We start from the raw sequence: 23,977 nt of genomic DNA on the forward strand, positions 1-23,977 counted from the left end.
AAAAAAAAAAAAAAAAAAATATATATATATATATATATATATATATATATTATTTAAATTAGTCAGTTAAAAGTGACCCTTGCTAATATATTATAATATAAAAACATATATAAACATAAATTTATTTTTACCTGTGCAGAAAGAAGACATTTATTCAGAGAACTATTTTTTTACCGGGTGTCAGTCACACAAATAAAGTTTGAAAACAAGCTGCTATGTTGTTCTTCATCTTACAAACGTATAGTTACCTATCCGATCACTTATGCATTTGTCATATATTGTATATTTAGTAAAAAAAATAGATAAACTAAAAATTTACAAACATTAATATATATATAGTTATAGAAACCAGGTGTCTAGCCTTTTTATACCAAAATGTTATCCACTATACTTACAACATGCTGTTTATTTAACTGGGACCCCTTTGTAGTGACACTTCAGTTTTTTTACATGTAACTTCTGACATCTTATATTTCAGGAACTAGGGGTTTTGTTGGGTGTGGGTGCTGTGCATACACAAAGATTTAAAGACTAATTAAAGCTACAGGAGTATGTATGCAGTTAGACTTTATACTGTCTCCATTCTTCAAGTCTTATCTTGTCCTCTCTGTAATATAACAGACATGGTCAGACCTCCTACCCACCATTGTCTGAAATACAGGTCTGTGTTGGCATATTTGTGTTGTCCCAGCACATAACACTGCAGCAGGAGAATTGAAGCAGCATTTTCACTGATAAACAAAGGAATTATAAGGCCACAAATCATAACATTTGACATACAGAGCTATATAGAAATAAAAAGTTGTAAAACCTAAACTGGGTTTTCAAGCAGACATACAACCTATTTTCAGAGCTGGAAATTCAAGGGGGGAATTGATGTATAATACAGAGTGCAATTCTTTAAGATAGAACATGTGGCTGGAGCTACACTGGAAAAGAAAAGATTTTACAAGCAGACTGTGGACAATATAACGTCTTTCTTGAAATAGCCAATTTCCTGCAGTGTTTTTCCTTACCTGAACACAGCAAAAACTCAGTTTACTTTTAGCATCTTCAGAACTCCTGTTTGGCTTTCAGAAAGTTTGCACACCAGCAGCCTAGAGAGATGAGATGTTTTATTTAATATACACATAAAACATACATCTGGGGAATACTGGTCGTACAATGCGATGGGAAGACTGCAGCCTGCCGAGATGTTCGAGCTTTGGATGAGATGCTGTTTGTAGCCTCCTGTTTTTCCAGCATCATGTGGGGATCTCAGCAAGTCCTGTCTTCACTTCTCTTACTTTATATAGCAGTGGGGTGATTGATTTATCCCGGATTTCATTACATATGTAGCTTGTTCTAGAAGAAACCATAGTACAGTATGTGTACAGTTCATTTCCTGTCATCTATTCCACTAGTAGAATTTACCTTCAGTCCCGGTGTCCTCTCATGTTTGACCTAGATAGTAAAATTGCTTATACCGGTCACCCTTGGATATTTCTCTTTTCTATTTTAAAAAGAATTTTCAGTTCAGTTTCAAAGAAAACTCCACTTTTATGGAAAAAAAATATAATATTATATATATATATATATATATATATATAATTATGCTACACAAGCCATTTGTTTGAATCTATATCCATATTAAGAAATTAGCAAATATGGTAGGTGGAAAAAGTAAGTATATCTTTTCGAATCAATGAAGTTAGAATCCAGTTACACAAAAGAGGCTAAGGCGATTTAGGAAAATCACCAAAAGGTCACCGACACTTTTGAACTTTTGAAATCGGTCATCCATTATAAGGAAAATTATACGTAGATTTCAAGTGACTGCTTATTTGTTCAGGATTGTCCAGCATGGTAAGTTCAGCCCAAGATTTGGCCATTTGATGCTAAAGGGAGTCTTCAAAAAAACCCAAAATTGCACAGTAGAACCTGTGGGTGACTCACAGATCATGTCAAAATGTATGCAGCTACAACCAAGAGAAGATTGTGGCAATTCAAATTGATTTAGGTCAGTGTTTCCCGACTAAGGTTCCTTCAGAAGTTGCTAGGGGTTCCTTGAGCAATGAACAGTTTGTGCCCTTTTTCACTGACACCAGTGATCATTTTGGTTATCTGAAATGGTAACATTTTTCTCAATACTACCACACTAATATATTGTGAGATGTGGATATAGTAGTTATAGAAGGGGTTACCTGGAAACCCAAAAAATATTTAAAGGGTTCCCCATATTAAAAATATTGAGAAAGGCTGACTTCGGTAATGTTCCAGTAAAAAATCTTTGCTGTCCAAACAAATAAAGGACAAACAATACTACGGTTTGCCATTTTCCGTTGCATAACCCTTCTGAAGCAATGTGCCATGAACTGACAAGTTAAAGATAAAGCTGTCCATCATAAAAGTAATTATGTTTTTTTGCTCATCGAAGACATAATTTCCTGAAAAGCATCTCGTATATATTGTGCTGGTCTGGGATTTCTTTGCGGCCACAAGGCATATGCATGGAATCAAAGGGTGTTTGACCAGACTGTGAGGCCATCCTTTTAAATTTGAACCAGAAATGGATCTTTCAACAGGATCAAAATTGCACTTACAAAGCCACCAAAGAATGGTTCAACATTTTCCTTTTTTTTTTTAAAGTATATCACCAGTGGGCACTGTTTGGTGCGGGATTTAGCAATTGAACGTTGAAAAAAAGTCAATGCTCCCCATGCTGTGTATTTACTTTTTCACTACCTCTTTTTAACTTTTTGCAGTTAGTAATTCTTCAACAAATTGATACTCATGCCAAATCAAAATGGCACAATGGGGAGCTCTTGTAGCAGGTCACAGTAACACAATGCTTCATTGTGTTTATACTGGTAGTGATGGATAGTCTCAGCTCTTCTCTGAGTACGGAGACTCGGGCAGAACTGTTGAAGTTCTGTATGTTGCCTTTATGCCTTTAGTAGTTATATGTTAGCTAATAACTGCAGGGCTGTTCCCCTATAGAAAAAGTCTAAAAAAAAAAAAAAAAAAATTAGACCAATTAAATAAACACATTTACATATTCCCTCCTCAGATTAATCCCCAGGTTCTAACAAAGATGTTGGATGATCTGGATGACATTTGCTTTTACCGTTCGAGTAACAAGTGATTATGTAAATAAATGCAATGTCTTTCTGATTTTTAGCAATTGTGAACTTGTAAAAAAAGTTCCTGCTGTGCTATTTTTTGGCTTCACCAGCCTGACTTGATCTCATAATGTTATGCTAATAGTTTATGCAAGCTGATTTGTGTGTGTATGTTGCTAAATGTTGTATTAAGGAAAAATTCAGGAAAATGCATTTTTGTGCAATTCTTCTCATGTAAATGAAAAGACATTGTGAATAATAAGGGTGCATAGTAAATACTAAAAAGAAGTGCGGAACTGAGACATCTCTAAAACAAAAACAAGAAAAAAGTCCTGGGACTTAAAGTGTACCCAAACTCAGCATTTATACTTTACATAGAAGGATAGACAACCCTTCCATATAAAGTAAACATTTTGTTTTGCAATAAATGCAATACCTTTTTTTCTTTTTTTTTTTTATTAAGCCTGCAACACTACCCCTCGATCGCCGCAGGATACCTACGTCATACGTCCCAGGAGGCCCTGGCTGCTTTTTCTGCGCATGCCCGAGCATGGAAAGCGATGCCGATCTCACGCATGCACATTTTTTTTTCCACTTAGCAACTGCTAAGTCACCCGATTTTGCACCTGCCCAGTGCATGATCAGATGACAGAGAAATAAGACGGAAGAAAAGAATAGCAGAAGGCGGCGCGTCTTCTGTACCAGGACGAAGAGGAATTCCAGGACAATGCAGAACTGGATCGTGGGAAGGACCAGTGCCATCGAGGGATTTTTGGGACTAAAGGTAAGTGTCATTTTTTTATTTGTAGTTTAGTTCCGCTTTAAAGCAGAACTAAACCTGCAATACTTACCTGTCCCTGTTCCATCGCAGGGCACCACAACTTTCTGCTATTTTCTCCTCTTGGATATAATCTCTTGACATCTTCATTGGGCAGACTGGGATGATGTAATCCTGCACAGGCTTGTGGACATTCATTTTATCCCAGCAAGCACAGGAGATGCCAGGATTGTTGAGTATCCTGGCAAGCAAATCTGAGCTGCGCATGTGTATTCGCACTTTCTTTACAGTTTCCAAGAACCATCAGGCAGGTAGGAGGGATTATTGCAGAAGGGGACATCACCTCCCCCTTTCTGCAATATTAACCTGCCTGATTGAGCATTTTGAAAAAAGTGGAACTTTATTTGCTATTTAGTTGGTTCAAAAATGTTTTAGATACATTATTAAAAATCCTTCTATTATAGACCCACAATTCCATGCACAGCTAAAATCAGGCATGTTCAGCACCAAGAGGAGTTAATTTTCCTGTAGATTATACAACTGTTGTCAACATTCAGAATGAATCAGAGAAGCAAAAACCACATCAGTGTGCTGACTTCCATTCCTAGTTCAGTGAGCAAGCAGGTGATTTCACCTTACAATCTGTGCAGTGTGGCAAATCTGCGTTTATCATAAGACTGGATTAGCTGAAGAACTGTTTTTGGCAGTTGAAGCTGAGTTTAGCTGTTTGTCAGTTGTTTCTCTTTAAGAGCAAACAAACATGTCTACATGTATGAGTCTGTGATCGAGATTTCTTGTTCATTATGCGCTGGAAGCTGTTACTGTGTAGCTAAATTATTCATCACTCTTTCACATGGAAATGAGCCCTTGAAACATTGCGTGTTTTGTAACATTCCCCGGGCTGATTTCAGCCGCAGAAATATATAGTAGCTGGAAATTTTCACTTCAGAATATTGATGACAGCCATTAACGCAAACACTTCAATGTGTCAGTCACGGCGGGGAGAACAGCGCTTGTTGTTTGTCTGGCCTTGTGCAGAAAAATCTCTTTTATATGCATTTAAAATCATGCCAAGTGTGCACTGCCAGAGATGGAAAAAACACACATATTAATATTATCTATAGATGGAGAGTAAAGTTCACCGACATTACAGGAATCACTGAACTATTTTTATGCTTTTCATAAACACAGTGAGTGCGAGGAAGTCGAGGAAGCTGGGGATGGTTGGCGGATTTGTCTTCCTGCGTCTTCAAAACAAATAAAGAATCATAGAAGCTCATGTGGTCTTAGCCAGTGAGACTGTTTAGGGCATGATGCACACTAATTTCCAACTGGATCCAAAGAAAAATCAGCCAATCCCATAAGGGATAGATTTTTGGGTGAATGTGGATAGATTGAGCTTGTTGGTAAATACTATGCCGTACACAAATGGTCTGTTCAATTACAATTCGGATCACTTTTTACCAGAATAAAATATCACAAGGGCAGAATATGTGGTCTGCAGTGTTTTTAATTTTTTTTTAATTACTGATATGAAAATTGATCAGAAAATGAAAATTGGTAACTCAAGTACTTTACAAAATTCAGCTAATTAGGATAGCAAATGGAACGGTATATGTTTAATTAATGGATTGGTGTAATCTTAGCACAGTTAATCTTTGCAGCTTCCAGCGGACCATGCACTAAAATACTTACCAAGCTTTACAAATAGGCAGGAGGAAAATGTATCTGGGAACAAAAGTTAGAATTATACAATTCTTACCCCTCATCCTCTGCATTGCTGGGCATGACGATCCTTCTGGGAAGGATTACTAATATAGAGCATAGAGGAACCAAAATCTCACCAGAGGCCTCTCTAGTTGATTATAGAAGTGCCTTCTGCGAATTCTTCTACCTTGCATTCCCTGGTATCTATCTGGATGAATGTCAAGTCACCCCAGCTATAAGCAGAATATGGCTGGGGAGGTAAGTACAAACGTTACAGGTATTTTTACACCTAATGATGGTAGGATTTGTGAAAGAGAAGGGGGATAGTGTAATCCAGCCTTTCTCTACCTTAAAGTAGAACTAAACTAGCATTACTCACCTGTCCCCCCATTCCCTCGTATGGTGCCGCCGTCTTTATCTTCCTTATCTTGGTAGAGGATCTTCAGTTTTGCTTTTTTTACAGGTCATCTCCCCAGCCTGTAATTTGACATTGGATTGATAACCGGCAGATTGATTTGCTTTTCTTTCTATTACTCTGTTCTCTCCTATCTGCAGCACAGCTAATTGACTCTTTGTACTGCTTTACCTTACACCCCTCTAAGCTTTGTTATAAAGAAATGTAAAAGGCTGTAACCATATAAATTCATGTACTTACACTGTTTAGGTTAAAAAACAATATATTCAGATTTTTTTATTTTTTTTGTCTTTTTATACCTTCAGTTCAGCTTAAGTCAGGATTGAGTTAAGTTTGTGCCCTTAAAGTCTGAATGCAGATGTTATCTAGGGCATCCAGCACATTTTAAGTAGAAATCCTATTTACTGTTGTGTTGCTTGTTCACATATATGCTTTGAAGCTGAGCACATTTATATAAAAAAGTGCATTAATGTGCATTAAGAGAATCCAATGAAATGGAATGTGTTTCTTTGTATTTTTAATGGATGTATCGCTGTTCCTTGAATGTGTCTCTCCACTTTGCTTAACACATAACAAAAAAAAGTAACAACATAGTTGTGAAGTTATTCCAAAGTTCCACACTTTCCTGGTAAATCTGACCTTGACTCTAAGGCTGGGTACACAATCCTTTCCAACGACAAAAGACTGCACAATGCATGAACAATGCAGAACAATGGAGGGGCACCATGCTGCGCTCCCCTTCACTTCCATTATGATCGTTCCTCTGGTTGTACGGTCGACGAGCTCTGTACACACACCAGATTCTCAGCCCTGAGGCGATATTCAGACGAGAATCATCTTACATGTATATGAAGCCCAAGGTAGAACAAACTCGTTCACTGTGATCTCCTCACTGACTGATATAAAGGACTTGTTCAGACTGTCATTTTTTTTTTTTGCAGCAGTACCTTTTTGGATTACTACTGTTAATCATTCTTCTGCCACCCCAAAGACCTTGTCATCTTTAAACACAATTGGATTTGGTTGAAATCCCTCCTTTTTTTTCTTTTTTTTTTTTTTTTTTGATTCTTTATGTAGTAAGCCAAGGAAGTCTCCCACTCCAAATACCCCCTTAAAACCTCCTCCCAACAAGCTCAGCCTTCAGTACAAAAACCATACCTCTCCATGGTGCTACGTAAACACCCACAAAAGTATGGCTATGACTTCTCCAAGGTGTCAAGTAGTTGAAAGTAGGCACAAAGAGGAGGTAACTGCTTAGTTTAATTATGGCAATAAGAGCAAACCATAAGGGTAGGGTCAGACCTGCCTTAGGATTGAACAATCCCACTTGGTTTGCGGCGACTGGCACCTTTCCAGCCTCTTGGTCATTTACACTCAATAACAAACCAGCCTGTGCTTTTTTGACAGCTGACCGCAGTGAGCACTACTGTGGCTCTTTGCCGCCCCCATTTATTGTCAGTGTGGCTGGCAGTGGCTCCCTATCATGAGGAATTGGTAACCGCATTGTAAACTCATTGCCAGTCTGAGTTTACGATGCTGTATGTAAACAATGACCAGTGTGTGTGTATGTGTATATATCCAGCCAATTCCTGTCTACATGCATGTAAAAGCTTTATGACAATTCTCCGTCCAAGTTTGCTAATAATAACAATACTGTGCAACGTCAGTTCGTCTATAGTCTCCAATGAAAGTGCATAGGACAGGGTGACAATGCTGGAGAGCAACTAGGAGTAGTGAATAGTGTTATCACCCTATAGCAGGAAGTAACTGAACACAGACTTATTATTTTTAGACATATCTGTTTTTTGAAAAAAAGATTTATAAAGATTAGTTAACATGTAACAGGATAGAGGCCATTAAATGATTAGTGATTCTTTCCAATCTATATATTCCATTAGTGCCTGGACATGGACCACCATGGCTGGACCATCAGGGAATATTAAAATGAAATCCGCAGATTTCAAAGCTTCACAAATTATTTTTTAAATACTTATATACTAATATTTAAAAGTTTATTTTATTAAAATATACTAAAACTTATGCGATTTGAATTAGTTGGTTTACATACACAATCGGCATTTGATCTAAGAGCTAAAACATTTCATATATCTATATTCAGTTTCTCTATGTAGCTGTTTGCCTTCACTGTCTCTATAATCGAATATTTGAGTATATGTGCGCTTTATCTTAAAGCCATCATTTTTTTATACTGCCTTAAATGTTGCTATCTGTAAGATTATGCTATCCCAAGGAGCCCTTTATGTTGTCATTATTGTCCATAATAGTGCTGGAATATAAAGAATTTTGCAGTGTTTCTCCCACACAATGAATACAAACACAATATGACATCTGTCTGGAATGGTCTGATAATACATGTCACTGCTAAGCATGCGCTGAATGTGATTTCATTACATTTTTATTGAAATAAACTGATTTTGACCTGACGTCATCAATCTGACCTTCTCTACATGATCATGACTTTTATGCATGTGCTTACACTTTATAACATAATGTAAGGAACATTATTTCATAAGGAATTTGTATTGATTTTCTTAACAAAAACAGGGAATATATTCAAGTTCATGGAAGAGTACATCATACCACCAAATGAATGTATATATAACAGGGTTGTAAGGTGGAAAGCGTAGGGTGTTTTCAGTGATCACATCATTTTAATTATTACTTTATTATTATCCTATTCATTTTCTTGTTTTACTGCCTTTTATGTGCTTGTGACTTGTACATGCTGCTGTGTGAATCTTTTATATTTTGCATATATAAATTTGTACATTAGCCAGTAGAGGGAACTCTGTATTTCTTTTTAGCTTCCAATCAAACAGCTAAACACAAAGAAATTCATATGAGGAACTCTTTTATTCACAAAGCCCTTTTAGCTTAGACACCTGACTTTTTTCTACTGCATTTAAACATCACAACCAAGTCTTGTCCCTGCCTTCTGGCTGTTATTGGACAGGTCAGGTGAAGAGGCAGACCAATGAGCTTGTCTCTTTGCCGAGTAGTGCAATTTATTGATTATCAGTGCTGCTTTTTCCTCCTTTATTTTAAGCTCTTAGTTACATAGTTGCATAAGCTGAAAAAAGATGTATGTCCATCAAGTTCAACCACTGGGGAAATAAACATATCCCAGATAAAAAACCCTACAGACATAGTTGATTCAGAAGAAGGCACAAAAACCCCTGGTACAATTTTCCCCAACAGGGGAAAAATTTCCTTCCTGATCCCCTGAGGCAACCAGATGTTCCCTGGATCAACAGTCTCTGTTATCTTTACTTTAAAACTTGAATACCAAATTATATTCTGTGCTTCTATAAAATCATCCAGCTTTTACTTGAAGCAATCTATAGTAGTTGCAGAAACTACTTCCTGGGAGCCGATTCCACATTGGCACAGACCTTACAGTGAAGAATCCCTTCCTTATCCGGAACTTAAACTTCTTTTCCTCCAGACACAAAGAGTGCCCTTTATTCTTTGTACCTATCTTAAAGTGAATAGTTGGGAAGAGAGTTCTCTATATGGACCATTTATATATTTATACAGGCTGATCATATTCCCCCTTAAAGGTCTCTTCTCAACGGAGATCCCTCCAAATCCACAATATCACATATTTTTGTGAACCGGTGCCCAAAACTAGACTGCATATTCCAGATAATGTCTGACCAATGCTTTGTACAGGGGCAGGATTGGGTTGCATAGCTCTGCTATGTAGAGGATTGCTCTGAGACAGGAAGTGCTAGTGTCAATTAAAGTACAAGTATTGATACTAGGTAATTTTGAAAATACAAGTAACAAATGTTTAATGAACATATGCATACAAAAAATTTTGTTTTTTCCAGATTGGAAAAAAAGCTGTAAAACACATGAAGAATAAAATAACTGCTTCCTAGAAAAGGATATCCCCTGACCCCGCCATACTTACCTTACTAGTCTTGTTAAAAGATATAGCACAGGAGAATAGTAGGTGGCTTCTGTTGTAATGTAATAAGTTGCTAGTTTTCTTCTGGCTTCAGTGGTTAGTTGAGAAAAGCATGCAATTTAACTTCCCCATTCCCCACAATCAGGGCACAGAAGAATGTAGGCTCCATGGAATGGAGTTTTTAAGTTTACTAATCTTTTAATATATGCCTGAGTTACCAGACTAGAACTCCAGATCTGTAAGTGACCACCAACATCATAACACATTACCTCCTTTCTACCATGGAACCTTATTTTAGATTTGCATGGCAATTTTTAAAGCAATAGTGATAATCTGTTGTCAGAAATGTATTATACATTCATACATTTTTGTGTTTTCAGGGGTGATGACATGTATACTGATGCCATTAAAGAGCCCTTAAAGGTGCTGGAGAACATAGTAAGAGAAGTGCACCTGAGCATAGAGAGAGGGTGAGTACAAGCAATGTTCTTGTGTCATTGGTTTTGCTCTGGGTTTTCTTGGTTATAAAAATAAAACCTTTTAAGGCTTAGCTTATGCCATGTTCTACTCACAGTCCAAACACTCTCTATACTGTCTATGCCCATACTTGCAGCTTGACATCTCCTTGAATATTTCTAAAGAATAAAGCAGCATTTGCTTCCAGTGGCCAAATAAAGAAACATGACCCTCATTGTGAAAGAAAAGCTTTATTCTTTTCTGTAAGCTCAGGTTTTGGACATCACCCTCCCATCAACCTGTAAAATTAAGCCCAACCACACCAAAATCTTTATAACTTAATTTTTAGCAATCTGCTGGTGTTTTCAAGCTTTACCGAAGCTCTGTTAATAAATCACTCTGTTTTAGTTTTTTTTTCCCAAAAACTGAACTTTACACAAAAAGTAGATACACATCATTACTAATAACTAGTATTTATATAGTGCCAACCATATTCCTTTGACTGACTTACCCTCAAAGGAGCTTACAATCTGTTACAATGTTCCTACCATAGTCATTTTTCATTACACAGTCTGAGGCCAAATTTTGAGGGAAAGCAAATCAACCTAACTGCATTTCTTTTGGGATGTGGGAGAGTGCCCACATGAACACGCGGACATAGAAACTCCTTGCAAGATAGTGTCCTGGCTGAGATTTGAACCTGGTACCTAGCGCTCCATACCAAGAGTGCTAACCACCGATCCAACCGTGCCACCCAAATGACTTGTTTTTTTTTTTTTTGTTTTTTTTGTATTCACACAGGACACAATTTTGTATTTTGCCTAGCCAGTCATGAGATTTGCAAAGGCCTGTTCAAACAGCGCAGCTATCCTGAAGAGCTGACTTTTCTCTACTACAGTTAGGCAATGCAATTAGGTCTTCTCTCTGCCCCCAACCTATAAATGAACTGTAAAGAGAAGCAGCAGATCAACATACATATTTCTTTGTCATTTCTTTTCCTCCTGTGAGCTTGCTGGGGGATTTGTTCATAGGAACAGGCTGGCAGCAGTTCAGAAATTCTGGAACAAACTTTAGGCACCTGCCTGGATGCTTTATTGCATCAAGACATGTGCAACAAAAACAAAAAAACTAATACTAGCCCAGCTAGCCCAGCTAGTGCTCCAGCACCCTTAGAACCGGCTTTTCACACAGACACAAGCCAACTGTCTACAGTACAGATTTCTTGGAGACATTTATTGAATAAATAACGCCTTAGCCTGGTTGCTATATATACCCCACCTTCCCCGCCAAGCCATGAGACACCCTGCTTTATCAGAATGTTTATTTTTAACACATGTAAACTAAACAATCGAGAGGGTGGCGTAGTTCTAAAAGATTGACACACATAACATTTTGCAAGGATTCAGAGACAAGGATTTGAAATTTAGCAATAGGACCCTTTGAGAGTAGTTCAATAAACCATTTCCTACCCAATACTGAAATATCATTTGGTCTCGATATGTTTTCAAAATATTGTATTTCCTTCACCTACTAAGACAAGCAGTGAACCTCTTCTTGTGACAAAAATAACTTACTGTCATGTTATGCCTCACACAGTCCTACTAGACTGTGTACTACAAGGTCCTATGTAGACTAACCTGCTTGTGAAAATGCTGTTTGTCTGGCTGTGATTGTAGATCCATATGCATCAATACATTCTTGTGTTGACTAAAATAAGGATTCTAACAGTGCCTGATGCTGCTGATGAAGGGGATCAGATTGTCAGGAAACAAATATTATCAAGACATGATGTACAGACTGGTTGAGTATTCTCTGAATGACAGATTCCCTTTAAATATTTAAGAGGCTGTTTAAAAGAGCTTTGTGTCTGAACTTTGTTTTGTTAGTGACTTAGTTGGTTGGGTATTGTCTGCTTTTTTGTTATTTTCCTCCTGTTATCTTGCCATTAGAAATTCCCTGCACAGTAATTTCTGAGACAAAGATTGCCTTCTACATCTGCAGCGTGTCTGACACATTTCACAGATGTACTTGTATCAAGTCAGGATTGCAGATAAAACAAGTATACACATTAGAATGTCACATGTATATATAAGTGACAGCTTTCTGCATTTCCAGGTTGTGTTTGCAGCACAAACACTCCGTGTATTGCCTGACACCCCATCCTTGTAACATGATGGCAGTATGCATTGTTCTCATTAATAGTAAAAGTTAGCCTTGCATGGTGCTGTATTTTTCAGCCACATAAAATAACCCCAATATAGTTTTTTAAAGACACGGTGTCTTTCTGTGACAAGAACAACTTTTATTATGTCCTTTTTATAGACAAGGGCAGGTAAAAGAAAATAAATGAAAACCCGTCTGCATTGCTCGTTGTCCTAGATAAGCTGGTCTGAACAAGGAAATAAAACTTGTCCTTTCTGTGATTTAAACACTGTACAGGAGGGAAAAAAGCACACAGGCATCACGTTTTTACAAAATTTACACAATTATCCAAAATTCTAACTAAATTCTGTCTTAACCAAGCAAAAATGCATTAACCCAATACAAAAATTTGTTTCTGACAGTTTCTGATTTTTTTTATGGATATGGAATCACTACAGGTTAAAAATGTACAAATTCTTTACAAACATTAAAAAAGAATATACATATAATAACAATATTCCACCTATTACATTTAACAATTGCCATATATATATATATATATATATATATATATATATACCAGTTAAAGCGGACCTAAACTCAACATTTTCACTTTACATAAAAGGGTAGACAACCCTTTTATGTCAAGGAAAATGTTATTTATTTATTCTTAAGTGCAACACCCTTTTTTAAGCAACACTGCCCCTTTAAGTCTTGATCGCTGCGCCTACTTATGTTACGCATCCTGGGAGGCCCTGGGTTCTCCTTCTGCGCATGCCCAATCTCGCAGAAGGAGCATTTTTTACACTAAGGGAAAAGAGATGCCAATCTCACGCATGTGCAGGGAAATCGTCTCTTTTTTTCCCCTTTACAGTGGGCTACGTCACCCAATCTCGCACCTGTGCAGTGCAAGATCGGGTGATGAACCAAAAAGACCGGTAAAGAAGATTGAAGATGGCGGCACCCAAATAGTAATTCTAGGATGACGCACAGGACCTGATCGAGGGAAGGTCCAGTGCCATCGAGGAATGTATAGGATTGAAGATTAGTGTTATTTTTTTATTTTCAGTTTAGTTCTGCTTTAAGTGAAAACATACATAAAGCTTCCTAGATTGTAAGCTCTTCTGGGCAGGGTCCTTTTCTGGGTCGCTGTCTGTACCCGTCTGTCTTTAATGTACAGCGCTGTGTAATATGTTGGCGGTATATAAATCCTGTTTATTAATAATAATAGTAATAATGATAATTAGGTGCACTCCCACAGCTCTGGATTACAATTACCATGTTATTATTTCTGTATAATATCCTGAGCTTTCACATCACAAAGTCAGGACCTTACTTTATAATAAATTTTGTGTTGAAGAGTTAACATTGAAAAACATTGAAAATGGGGGAGCAGTGATGGCTGCCTGGTTTATGTTTGCCCTCAGCAGCAAACATATATGCCCTTCTGACATCTGTGTGTTTACAGGACCTTTTTTATATATAGCCTACAGCTCAATACATTGAAGGGAAGTGGTTATGGGATATCCAAGCCCCTATCTAAGATGATCTCCATAAAGAAGGTTTGCTTTTTAGGGTGGGTGCTGTTCAGTTGTACAAATATCTGCATCAATTTATGCCATAGCACTTAGTCCAACTTTGCGGGCAGTACAATGGGCTCAGTGGTTAGCACTCAGGTCTTTGTAGTGCTATATCTGCCAGGTTTGAATCTTAGCCATGACACTATCTGCAAGGATTTATTATGTTTGAATTGGTTTCCTCCAGGCGCTACTATTTCCTCCCAAAAATATAAGAAAAAGTGTAAAAAAAATAATAAAAAGTTAGTTAATAAGCTTTCCCCTCAGAATTGGTCTTAGACTGTGTTAATGATATATGACTATGGTGGGACATTAGAATGTGAGACAGTTATTGACACCACTTTGGACTTTGTAAAGTGTTATGCAATCTGTCAGCGTCATATAAATACAAGATAATAGCAATAATAATAACTTGACAGAACTGATTACAGATGAGGGCTCAGACTACAGACATCCCTCAACTAATTTTGTTAAGCCTCTTAGCTTTGGGCTGCAAATTAAGGGAGAAATTCTCAATGCGAAAAAATAGAAACCCTCTTTGATACCTCTTTAAAAAGTTACAGCATGGAAACGCAAGGACTCGACTGCATCATACATCTAGATTTCCCCAAGCTATAGAAGTATTCAGTATAATTACATTTTACTGCAAAGCTGCTCCTTCTTTGTGTAAATTGATATTTTAATATTTCAGTACATTTGTAATACTGATCTCATCAATAGTGTATAGGCAATGTATTCATTTGCTGCTCAGAACACATATTAAGTCAGAGCGTTTTCTAAGTATGTACACAATTAGAGGCCTTGTTACTGTGTTTGTCCTTTCTGAACATGATCTGCCTTCTGATTTAATATCCCTTGACACTCCGGACACTTCAGCCTAAAACGAGATCTGATTAGTCTCAATGAACAATGGCTTATCTGCTAACAACTTGAATTGAAAATGTGACATTTTTATCTAGATCTTTTACATATTTATCAGGATTCTGGCATAGCATTGCTTTTTTTTTTACAGAAAGTATGTCATCGTTGTAGGATATCAGTTATGTAATTTCAAAGCAGTTTGCAGAACCAAAACAAGGTGAATTACCATAGGCCATAGAATTTTTCTTTATAAATGAAAAAAGAAATGGTAACGTTAATGGGAGCAGAGACTAGAGAACTAAAGCCCCACTTTTAACTTTGGCAATTCAGGCAGGTTTTTATTGTAGAAGGGACAGGCGATGTTCCTTCTGAAATAATTGCACTTATCTGTTCGCCGCTCAGCTATCAAATTTTGCAGCTCGGCATTGGTTGCCTTGGAAAACCAGCTTCTTTTGCACATATTGGGAATGAAAAACTTACTGTGCACATGTGTGAAATCATCCCAGCACAGCCATTCAAGATGGTCTTTGGGATAAAAAGAAGAAGGAAAATAGTGACGTCCTTTGATGGCACAGGCATAGGTGAGTAGTGTTATTTAAAAAAAGGACTCCAGGTAAAAAATTGTATTTATTAGTAAGGCAAATGTGTATTAAAATTACCTCTCCCTAGGTAACAGTTAATGCCTAGAATGCTTCAGTTTCCTGGACACTCTATAGGAATACTATATTCCTGGCACAACTGGCGCTCTAATTCTGTTCCTATTCCGTTAAGACAATCTAGAATATATTCTGCTAAAGGTGTTCTGTGATTGGCCAATGAGAGAGAATAGGGCATACAAACTATAGTCTTAGCGCTGATTGAGAGTTACAGCTCTCAAATTTGAAACTGCCTGAAAAAGCACTGGCTATGCTTGAAGAATTGTATTCAATGACATTATTATTCATTGAGTCTTATTTATCTGAATAAATTAGTTTCTGTACATGGGACATACAATGTGTATAGTGGTGATAATCTGGGATGAAGCTCTAACTCCCCAAAAAAAGGGATATTTGTCATATCAGGTTTTGGTGCTTTTAGGAAATGGCAAGTGAGGTGGAGTTGTAAATGTAATGTAAAATGGCTTACATGCATCTGCCTTTTAATTTTGAATGAATCAAAAGATAATGTAACGTGGCCTGTGTAAAGTGTTGTTCTATTTTCCCCACTGAAAGAATAATTAGATTTTTTTGATATCCTAAAATGTATACAGTTATGTAGAAAAAAATGCACCCTATTTTAGTTATATGTTTTTCATATCAGGACATAAAAAAACTCATCTGGTCCATAGCAGGTCTGACAAAATTGGTAAATACAACATCAGATAAACAAAACATGGCATTTTACACAGTGTCATCTTCAACAATGACTCACTCAAAATGCAGAAGCAGTGTGTGAAAAATTAAGTATACCACTACTTCATGGAAATTGAAAAGGTAAGTAGCAGCCAGGTGCTGCCAATCAAATGCTCTTGATTAATTATTCATCAGCAAGTGTGAGATCACCTCTATAAAAGAAGAAGTTTTGGCAGTTTACTGGTCTGGAGCATTTTGGTGTATGTTAACACAATACCAAGGACAGTAGCAGTGATCTTGGAAAAGTAATTGTTGCTTCTCATCAATCGCGGAAGGGTTATACATTTTAATACAATTTGAAGATAATCAAAGTGCCAAAGAATATTCACAAGTAAATAAGCATTCAAGACATTTGCCAATCTTCCCAGGAATGAACATCCCAGCAATGTCAGACCTTCCAAGAGCTACATCTCAGATGTTAAAGTTCTCACCAGTACAATTACAAAAAGACTGAACAAGTATGGCTTGTTTGGAAGGGCTGTAGGGACATCCTCTTCTATCTTAAACAAACATGGCAGCATGACTTAGGTTTACAAATTTGGATCTGAACAAACTGCAAGACTTTGGAAACAATGTGGAGATGTTTGGCTTTAATACACAGTGCAGCTTTAGTGAAAAATCCAACATAGCATATCAGCACAAACACCTCATATCAACCATCAAACACAATAGTGGAGGGGTGAAGATTGTGATTTGTTTTGCAACCACAGGACCTTAGCAACTTAGTCACTAAGTAAACTTGAACTCCTCTGTATACCAAAGTGGAGTTTTTCATTCTGCAACAGAAGTGCTGAAAAAGAAAACTAAGATGTTTCAGTGGTCTAAACAAAGTCCAGAGCTTAACCTGAATGAAGTGCTGTAGTGACACCTTAAAAGCTGTACATAAACAATCGACTGCAAACCTCAATAAAATTAAGCAATTTTGTAAAGAAAAGTGGGCCAAAATTCCTACACAACAATGTGAGAAACTAATAAAGTAATACAGAAAACAACTACTTTAACGCATTGCTGCTAAAGAGGTTCTACAAGCTAATGATTCATGAGGTTTTTCACATATGAGTTCTCCATTCTGGCTTCATTTTTGTTGAAGAAATAATGGCAAACTGAAATCTAATGTGTGTTGTTTTACACCAGAGGTTAAATTTAAATATTCTGAGAACCTGATAAACACCAAATGATGTGACCCTAGCACTAACCTTTCCTGCAAGTCTAAAGCTGCGTACACACTTCCAATTTTTATCGTTCAAAATGAATGACGAACGATCGATTGGGCAAAAATCGTTCGTAAAAAAAGTAACCAACGACGCCGACGAACGAGGAAAGTCGTTGGAAATGAACGACCAGACCGGCGGATCGGATTGGACGACGATCGTTGACCATCGTTCGTGTGTACGATCGTTCATTGATCGTCCATGGTCTGAGCATGCGTGATGAATGAACGTTCCTGCGGTGCACGTAACTTCCTGTATCATTCAAACGATCCCATCTATTGTGTGTACAATATCTACGAACGATCGTGTCGTTATCTGTATGTACAGGATCGGTGCTATACGATTGTTCGCAGATATCGTGCAGGATCGTTCGTCGTTCGTTTACCAACGATAATAATTGGAAGTGTGTACATAGCTTAACACTCACCCTCTATATAACATTTACTCTCCCATATCAAAAGGATCATCTACACCAAAAGATAACAGTATTATATGTTAAGCTACGTACACACTTCCAATTATTATCGTCGGAAAACGAACGACGAACGTTCCTGCACGATATATATGAACGATCGTATAGCACCGATCCTGCACATAGAGATAACGACACGATCGTTCGTAGATATTGTACACACAATAGATACGATCGTTTAAGCGATAGAGGAACTATGTGCACGACAGGAAAGTGAACGGACGTTCGTTCATCACGCATGCTCTGAACATGGACGATCAACGAACGACCGTACACACGAACGATGTTCAACGATCGTCGTCCAATCCGATCCGCCGGTCCGGTCGTTCGTTTCCAGCGACTTTCCTCGTTCGTCGGCGTCGTTGGTTACTTTTTTACGAACGATTTTTTGCCCAATCGATCGTTCGTCGTTCGATTGGAACGATAAAAATTGGAAGTGTGTACGCACCTTTACCCAACTCTCTGATTTGGAAACAATAGTTGCATTTGCACAACCAATTTATTTTACCAAATTAGATGTCCTTGGTTCATCCATAATTGTACTTCTATCATTCCAAACTGGGGAAAAAAATAGAGCAGATCATCAATAATTCATGTAAAAAAAGGCCTTTATACTTTTATGGTCAGCCAACATCTGCTTGGATTCCAAACACGTTTACTTGCACATGCTGGTGCTTTTTAATAATTCTGCTTCACATAGCAACTACTTTCTAACATACATGGTTCTAACAAATTTAACAAATGTTGACCAGTTGCTGTAAAGACTTTGATCTTTTTTCCTTTAAACTAGTGTTAGAAAATGAGCAACACAATTTATAATATACAATTTATAGGATGTGGTGGTAATAGCTAACCGATATTTATGTTTTAATACAGATTTATACATCAGATCCAAAGGAGAGATATTTATTAAGGAAAAGTGACAAAGGGATTGTGGTCTAAAAGAGGAGCTATTCCTCCTTCCATAAATTGCTGTAACTAGGAACAAGCACATAGCTTTACAGAATCTTTTCACAATGATTGTGCTGCAAAACAGCAAGTTTACATAGCATGGCATTTTTTATTGTGCTTTATTGTTAAGGTTTACCCTGATTTGTTTAAAGTGGAACTAAAGGAAAAAAAAAACACACTTATTTTTAATTCTGCAGATCTCTCAATGACACTGGACCTTTCCGTGATCCGGTCCCACGCTGTCCTGAAATTCTTCTTTGTCCCATCTTTAACCATCTGTCTTCTTTTCTGGTCTTCTTGCTATGTCACCTGATCTCACACTGCATAGGTGCGAGATCAGGTGACGTAGGCCATTGAAAAGGGGAAAAAAAAGAAAACTGATCTTACTGTGCATGCATGAAATTGGGATCTCTTTCCCCTAAGTGGAAAAAACTCCCCTTCTGCCCCATGTGCAGAAGAAGCAGGCAAGAGCCTCCTGGAATGCATGACATAGGCATCCCGGGAGTCTCTGCGTTGTCCACCCTTTTATGTAAAGTAAAAAAGGTTGACAAAGCACCAGGACCTGATGGATTAAATCCATGTGTCCTCAAAGAGCTGAGCTTGGTTATTTCAAAGCCATTATTTCTAATTTTTAGAGACTCTTTAGTTACTGGCAAGGTACCGATGGATTGGCGTAAGGACAATGTGGTTCCTATTTTTTTTAAAAAGGGAGCAAAGTCATTACCAGGGAACTACAGACCGGTTAGTTTAACATTCAGAAGGGCAATTAAACTAATAAAAGAAATGGAGGAGCTCACTGTTATTTTTACTTTAAAGCCTTAATATCCTTTGTGAAGTTGGGGGGATCAGCACATCGCAGGGTACTGTTATGCCAGTCTGAAATTCATTTAGAGTTTAGATTTGTTTCTTTAGATAAACATATTCCTGATGATTTCCACCGGTCAAGTAATGCTCACCCTAAAGGAATGTTTACGGCTGTGGCAAACATAAGGCGTCAGCTTGGTCTATATCAGTGGTGAGAGCATTAGATTCAGGCTAGAAGTGGGTATAAGCTGTTTGTGCTTAGGTCGTCTGCACTCTCAATGGTGGTGATGTGAGTGAGGGTTAGTTAATAAAGGACGACTACACCAAATGTGGCAAAGGGGGCCATGAAAGTTTTTGTAGTGGTACAGGTATGATTCCAGACTGGTTGTAGTAAAGCAGTCCTTCTTTTTCTAAATCAGTTTTTTTGTCACATATTTAATTGGGACATGTTGACAAAACAAAGTTTTCATCCCATGTAATTCTTTGATGCCATTGTTCAGTAAAACAATTTAAACTTAGTGATTTACAGCACACTGTTCTGTGACTTGCAGAAGACAAGAATCCTTAAGTAAACCAGCCACAGTCAAGGAGATTTATTGGGACTTCAACTATACTTGGTTGTATCCATCCATCATTTATGAAATGACTATTCAGACATTTTTGTAGCAGAAGCATGGGCCACTAATCCCTGGAGTTCCCAAGTGCAGCTAGTAGTCTCTGTTTAATTTCCTTGGTCTTCATTCATCCTGAAGTAAAGTCTTGTTTCCATGAAGTGCTAATATCAGACATGTATTTTATTTGGCTGTTAGGATCCTGCAGGCGCTTTCACATTGCACAAATCATTTTGGCCTTTACATCAGAAGCTTCTGACTACTGTGAAAAACAGCTGGTCTAGCTCCATATCTCTTCCACTAAATCCTGTATTTCGGCAAAGGTTCACCTTCACTTTGCAGTAAACATTTCTCACTCATGTAAAAGTGTAAACTGCTTTGTACAGTCATGGAATATTTTGAATGCTAGGAAAAAGGGGAAAACTACAAATCAGAACATACATACCACCATAGGCATACACAGTCCTGTGCATGGTATGAATAATATGCATTTAATGAATAATATGCATGTAAAAAAAAACTTCAGTGGGGTCATTTGTTTCTGTGACAACTTTCTTTGCATTCTTTTTTGAGAGGTTACTACTTAATTTTTGTTGTGTCTTCTGAAAAATGGTGAAAATAGTATTATTTCCTATCCTGTTTTCCATGCTGTTTTTGAGATGGTATCACAGAACTTTCCCGTGGTTTAGTGGACCTTCAGTTTCAACAGCCCGTTTGGAACCATCCTCTGGCTTCATGGCTTCACCAGTGCCCTTCGTAAGCGGTAATTGGCTTTGGAAGGGGCTGCCCAGGTTGTTGCTCTTAACTGGTGACAGCTGACTATTGCCGAGTTCAAGCTTGGTACAGAATGGCAAGGCCAAAAAAATAGTTAAACAAGCCGAGGTAGTCAGAACAAAGCCAGGAATGGGTACCAGACAGAGAGACAAGATGCACTAGTAGTGCATGAGGCCAAGTCATAGTCTCGATTAATCAAGATAGCTGGTGGAGACACCCACAGGAGCCCTGGGAACAGACACTAGAATCTCCTTGTTCAGGCAACTTCCTGTTGCCTGGTATTTCCTTTTGTACCAATAACTACCCCTAGAAGAAGTGCTCTAGCTGAGGAACCTCAGATGATGTTTCTACCGTCACAAGCCAAGCAAAAGGAATGTGTCTGCTGAGAATACTAGTCCTTTCAAGGAGACTGTATGCAAGAAGTAACATGGTACAGGGCAGGAAGTAGACACAAGCTGAGAACCAGGAGATTCGTGGGCAGAGCTGCTGGCTGAAAAGGGTTTAGGATAAGAGGAGCTAATGGGAGCACATATCCCTAGGGCTGCATCAATCTGTGACAGATGGACATGCAGAGGAGTTTGTGGTCTCTCTTTGAAAAGACCTGCTTTAAAAGTTGATTTATGTGTTGACCTTATTGTTGCCTGTAGAGGAATCAACTAATATCTGTGACACTTTTAATGGGTCCTTTAGTAGGTAAAGTTCTAGCTTTCTTGAAGTTAGCTTGACTACGTACCTGTTATTTCCAAAAAGAAGGTATAAACAGTTTTCAGAACTTTTTAGCCTACTCAATCAGTATGTCTTTTCTTAGGTAATTTAACTTGCTTTTGTACAACTGTGATGTTCATTTACTTGATCATAGGTTAAACATTACCTTTTTTTTGAAACACAACTATTGAATATATACAGTGCTTCTGTTTGTTATCCTTAAATGCTCAGACAAGGTCACCAGAATAATCAGCTTGTTAAGTGCACATCTTTTATTTCATTTGTAGGCACATTTAAATTAGGTGTCAGAAACTCAGGCATCTGCTATTGCTATATAGAATGGTTCCTCCTACAGTTAAAAATCAAAAGGTCTTATTTTGAAGTAATAACAATGGACTTCATACGCAACTAACACATAGTTAACTTTTCTATCATATTCAACTTTGGTGTCTGTCTTGGCACATCTAGAAAGGTGCATCATTGAAATGTCATTGTTTAAATTACATTAAGGTAGTTGACATTTTATGCTCACCTTTATCTATTGTCTGTCTTGTGTTTTCCTCATTAAAATGGAGATTATTTGTACTTTTAGTTACTGACAAATTGCTTTACTGGCAAACAACATCCCCCGCGGCGAGGACCTGGGGTATGCATTTTCTAGCACTCCAAGTAAACAGATGCCACTGCTTCAGTGCTTAAAAGGCATATTACATGTTTAAAAAAAGGAATGGTGCCCGTGGGATGAAAATACTTTCTGGTGCTGATGGTATGATGTAATCTAATGTAGAAAAGTATGGATAAAAGCTTTTGCAAATGGTACAGAAGTAGTACGTATTTTAGTCTTTTAAAATCTGTATGACCAGTTTTCTGCAGTTGCCCAAGAGTTAAGTTGGATTTTTTTTTTTTTTTAATAACTTATTCTTTCTTTTTGCTGGTGGTATTTCATGACAATAAATCTGCCCTTCTCCATTCAAGCTTCCATGTCTATTCTGGGCATATGAATGTTGGGAGACAATATTCACCCTGCTAAATACATGTAATAAATAAATATATTTATATATATATATATATATATATATATATATATATATATATATTTGAGAGAGAGAGAGATCACTCTTTATAAATCTTCTTGGGGCTCACTGTACAATTGCTGCATCATGTTGGTAAGAATGCCAGTTCCCCATTCCCCTTGCATTGCTTCCTGGGAGTTAGGCTTCTTTTACCTTCCATAATGTGATTTTTTTTTATATTTATTTGAAGCCCCAACAAATTATGCTGGGATTTATAAACCACATATATTACTATTATAGAACTCCTCATGCTCCTGAAGAAGCTTAAAATGTAGCTAAACCCAGAACATATGTAATGCATTGCCGCCCACAAGTTCTTAGATGGGATGAATGTATTAGTTTTCATTTTTTTTTTTTTCAGTTTTTCTATGTATATTTTCTAGTATTTTGTCAGTAACAGACTTCTTTTAAGTATCAGGGCAACAGAAGCTAGGCAGGACTTTGCAATTCCATCAGTCTCCAGTTGTCTATACCATGGGGAAGAATAGTTCTGCAGTCCTTGGAGAAAAATGTAATGAATGCCATTCATCTCAGGCAGGGTACACAAGAAATTATCAGTTTTAAAGATTATTGTTAAGGTCAGCAAGTAGTTTTTGTAACTTTTATTTAACAAAATTCCATTTTTATTTACATACACTTTAATATCACAGTCAAAAATAATCCATATGGCTCGCTTGGACTGTAGAAGAAGTACTTATTTTGGGTTCTGGAACAAATTTGTCTCTGGTGGAATAACAACCAGATACTGGATAAATCTACTAGTATGAGCCCTTCTTACCAACCATGGAGCCACAAACAATACCTTTGGAGGATCAAAGGAAGAATGCATGATTAAAGCCCTTTAAACACTGATTTCAATGTTCTTGTAAGTTAAGTAGCTATAAAGAATAGTGTACAGATGCGAATGAAGTGTCATGTTCAGCAGTGTTTATTATTGTTTTGCAAATGCCGTCCAATAATATTTCATTCTGTTGATCTGTGCACAAATGTTCAAAATCATATGACTGTAAGATA

The 23,977-nt window shown here is 37.4% G+C and overlaps 1 protein-coding gene across 1 annotated transcript in view; it reads left to right on the forward strand.

Annotated features, from left to right (window-relative positions):
• NBAS (NBAS subunit of NRZ tethering complex) overlaps positions 1-23,977 on the forward strand; it is a 412,001-nt gene that overhangs the window by 308,896 nt on the left and 79,128 nt on the right. The window contains exon 47 of the mRNA XM_072407518.1: positions 10,316-10,405. Within this exon, the coding sequence (XP_072263619.1) occupies positions 10,316-10,405 (90 nt within the window). The remainder of the gene's footprint in view (positions 1-10,315; positions 10,406-23,977) is intronic.

This window comes from Pyxicephalus adspersus, chromosome 4 (assembly GCF_032062135.1).
Source record: "Pyxicephalus adspersus chromosome 4, UCB_Pads_2.0, whole genome shotgun sequence".
In the NCBI taxonomy this organism is placed as follows: domain Eukaryota; kingdom Metazoa; phylum Chordata; class Amphibia; order Anura; family Pyxicephalidae; genus Pyxicephalus; species Pyxicephalus adspersus.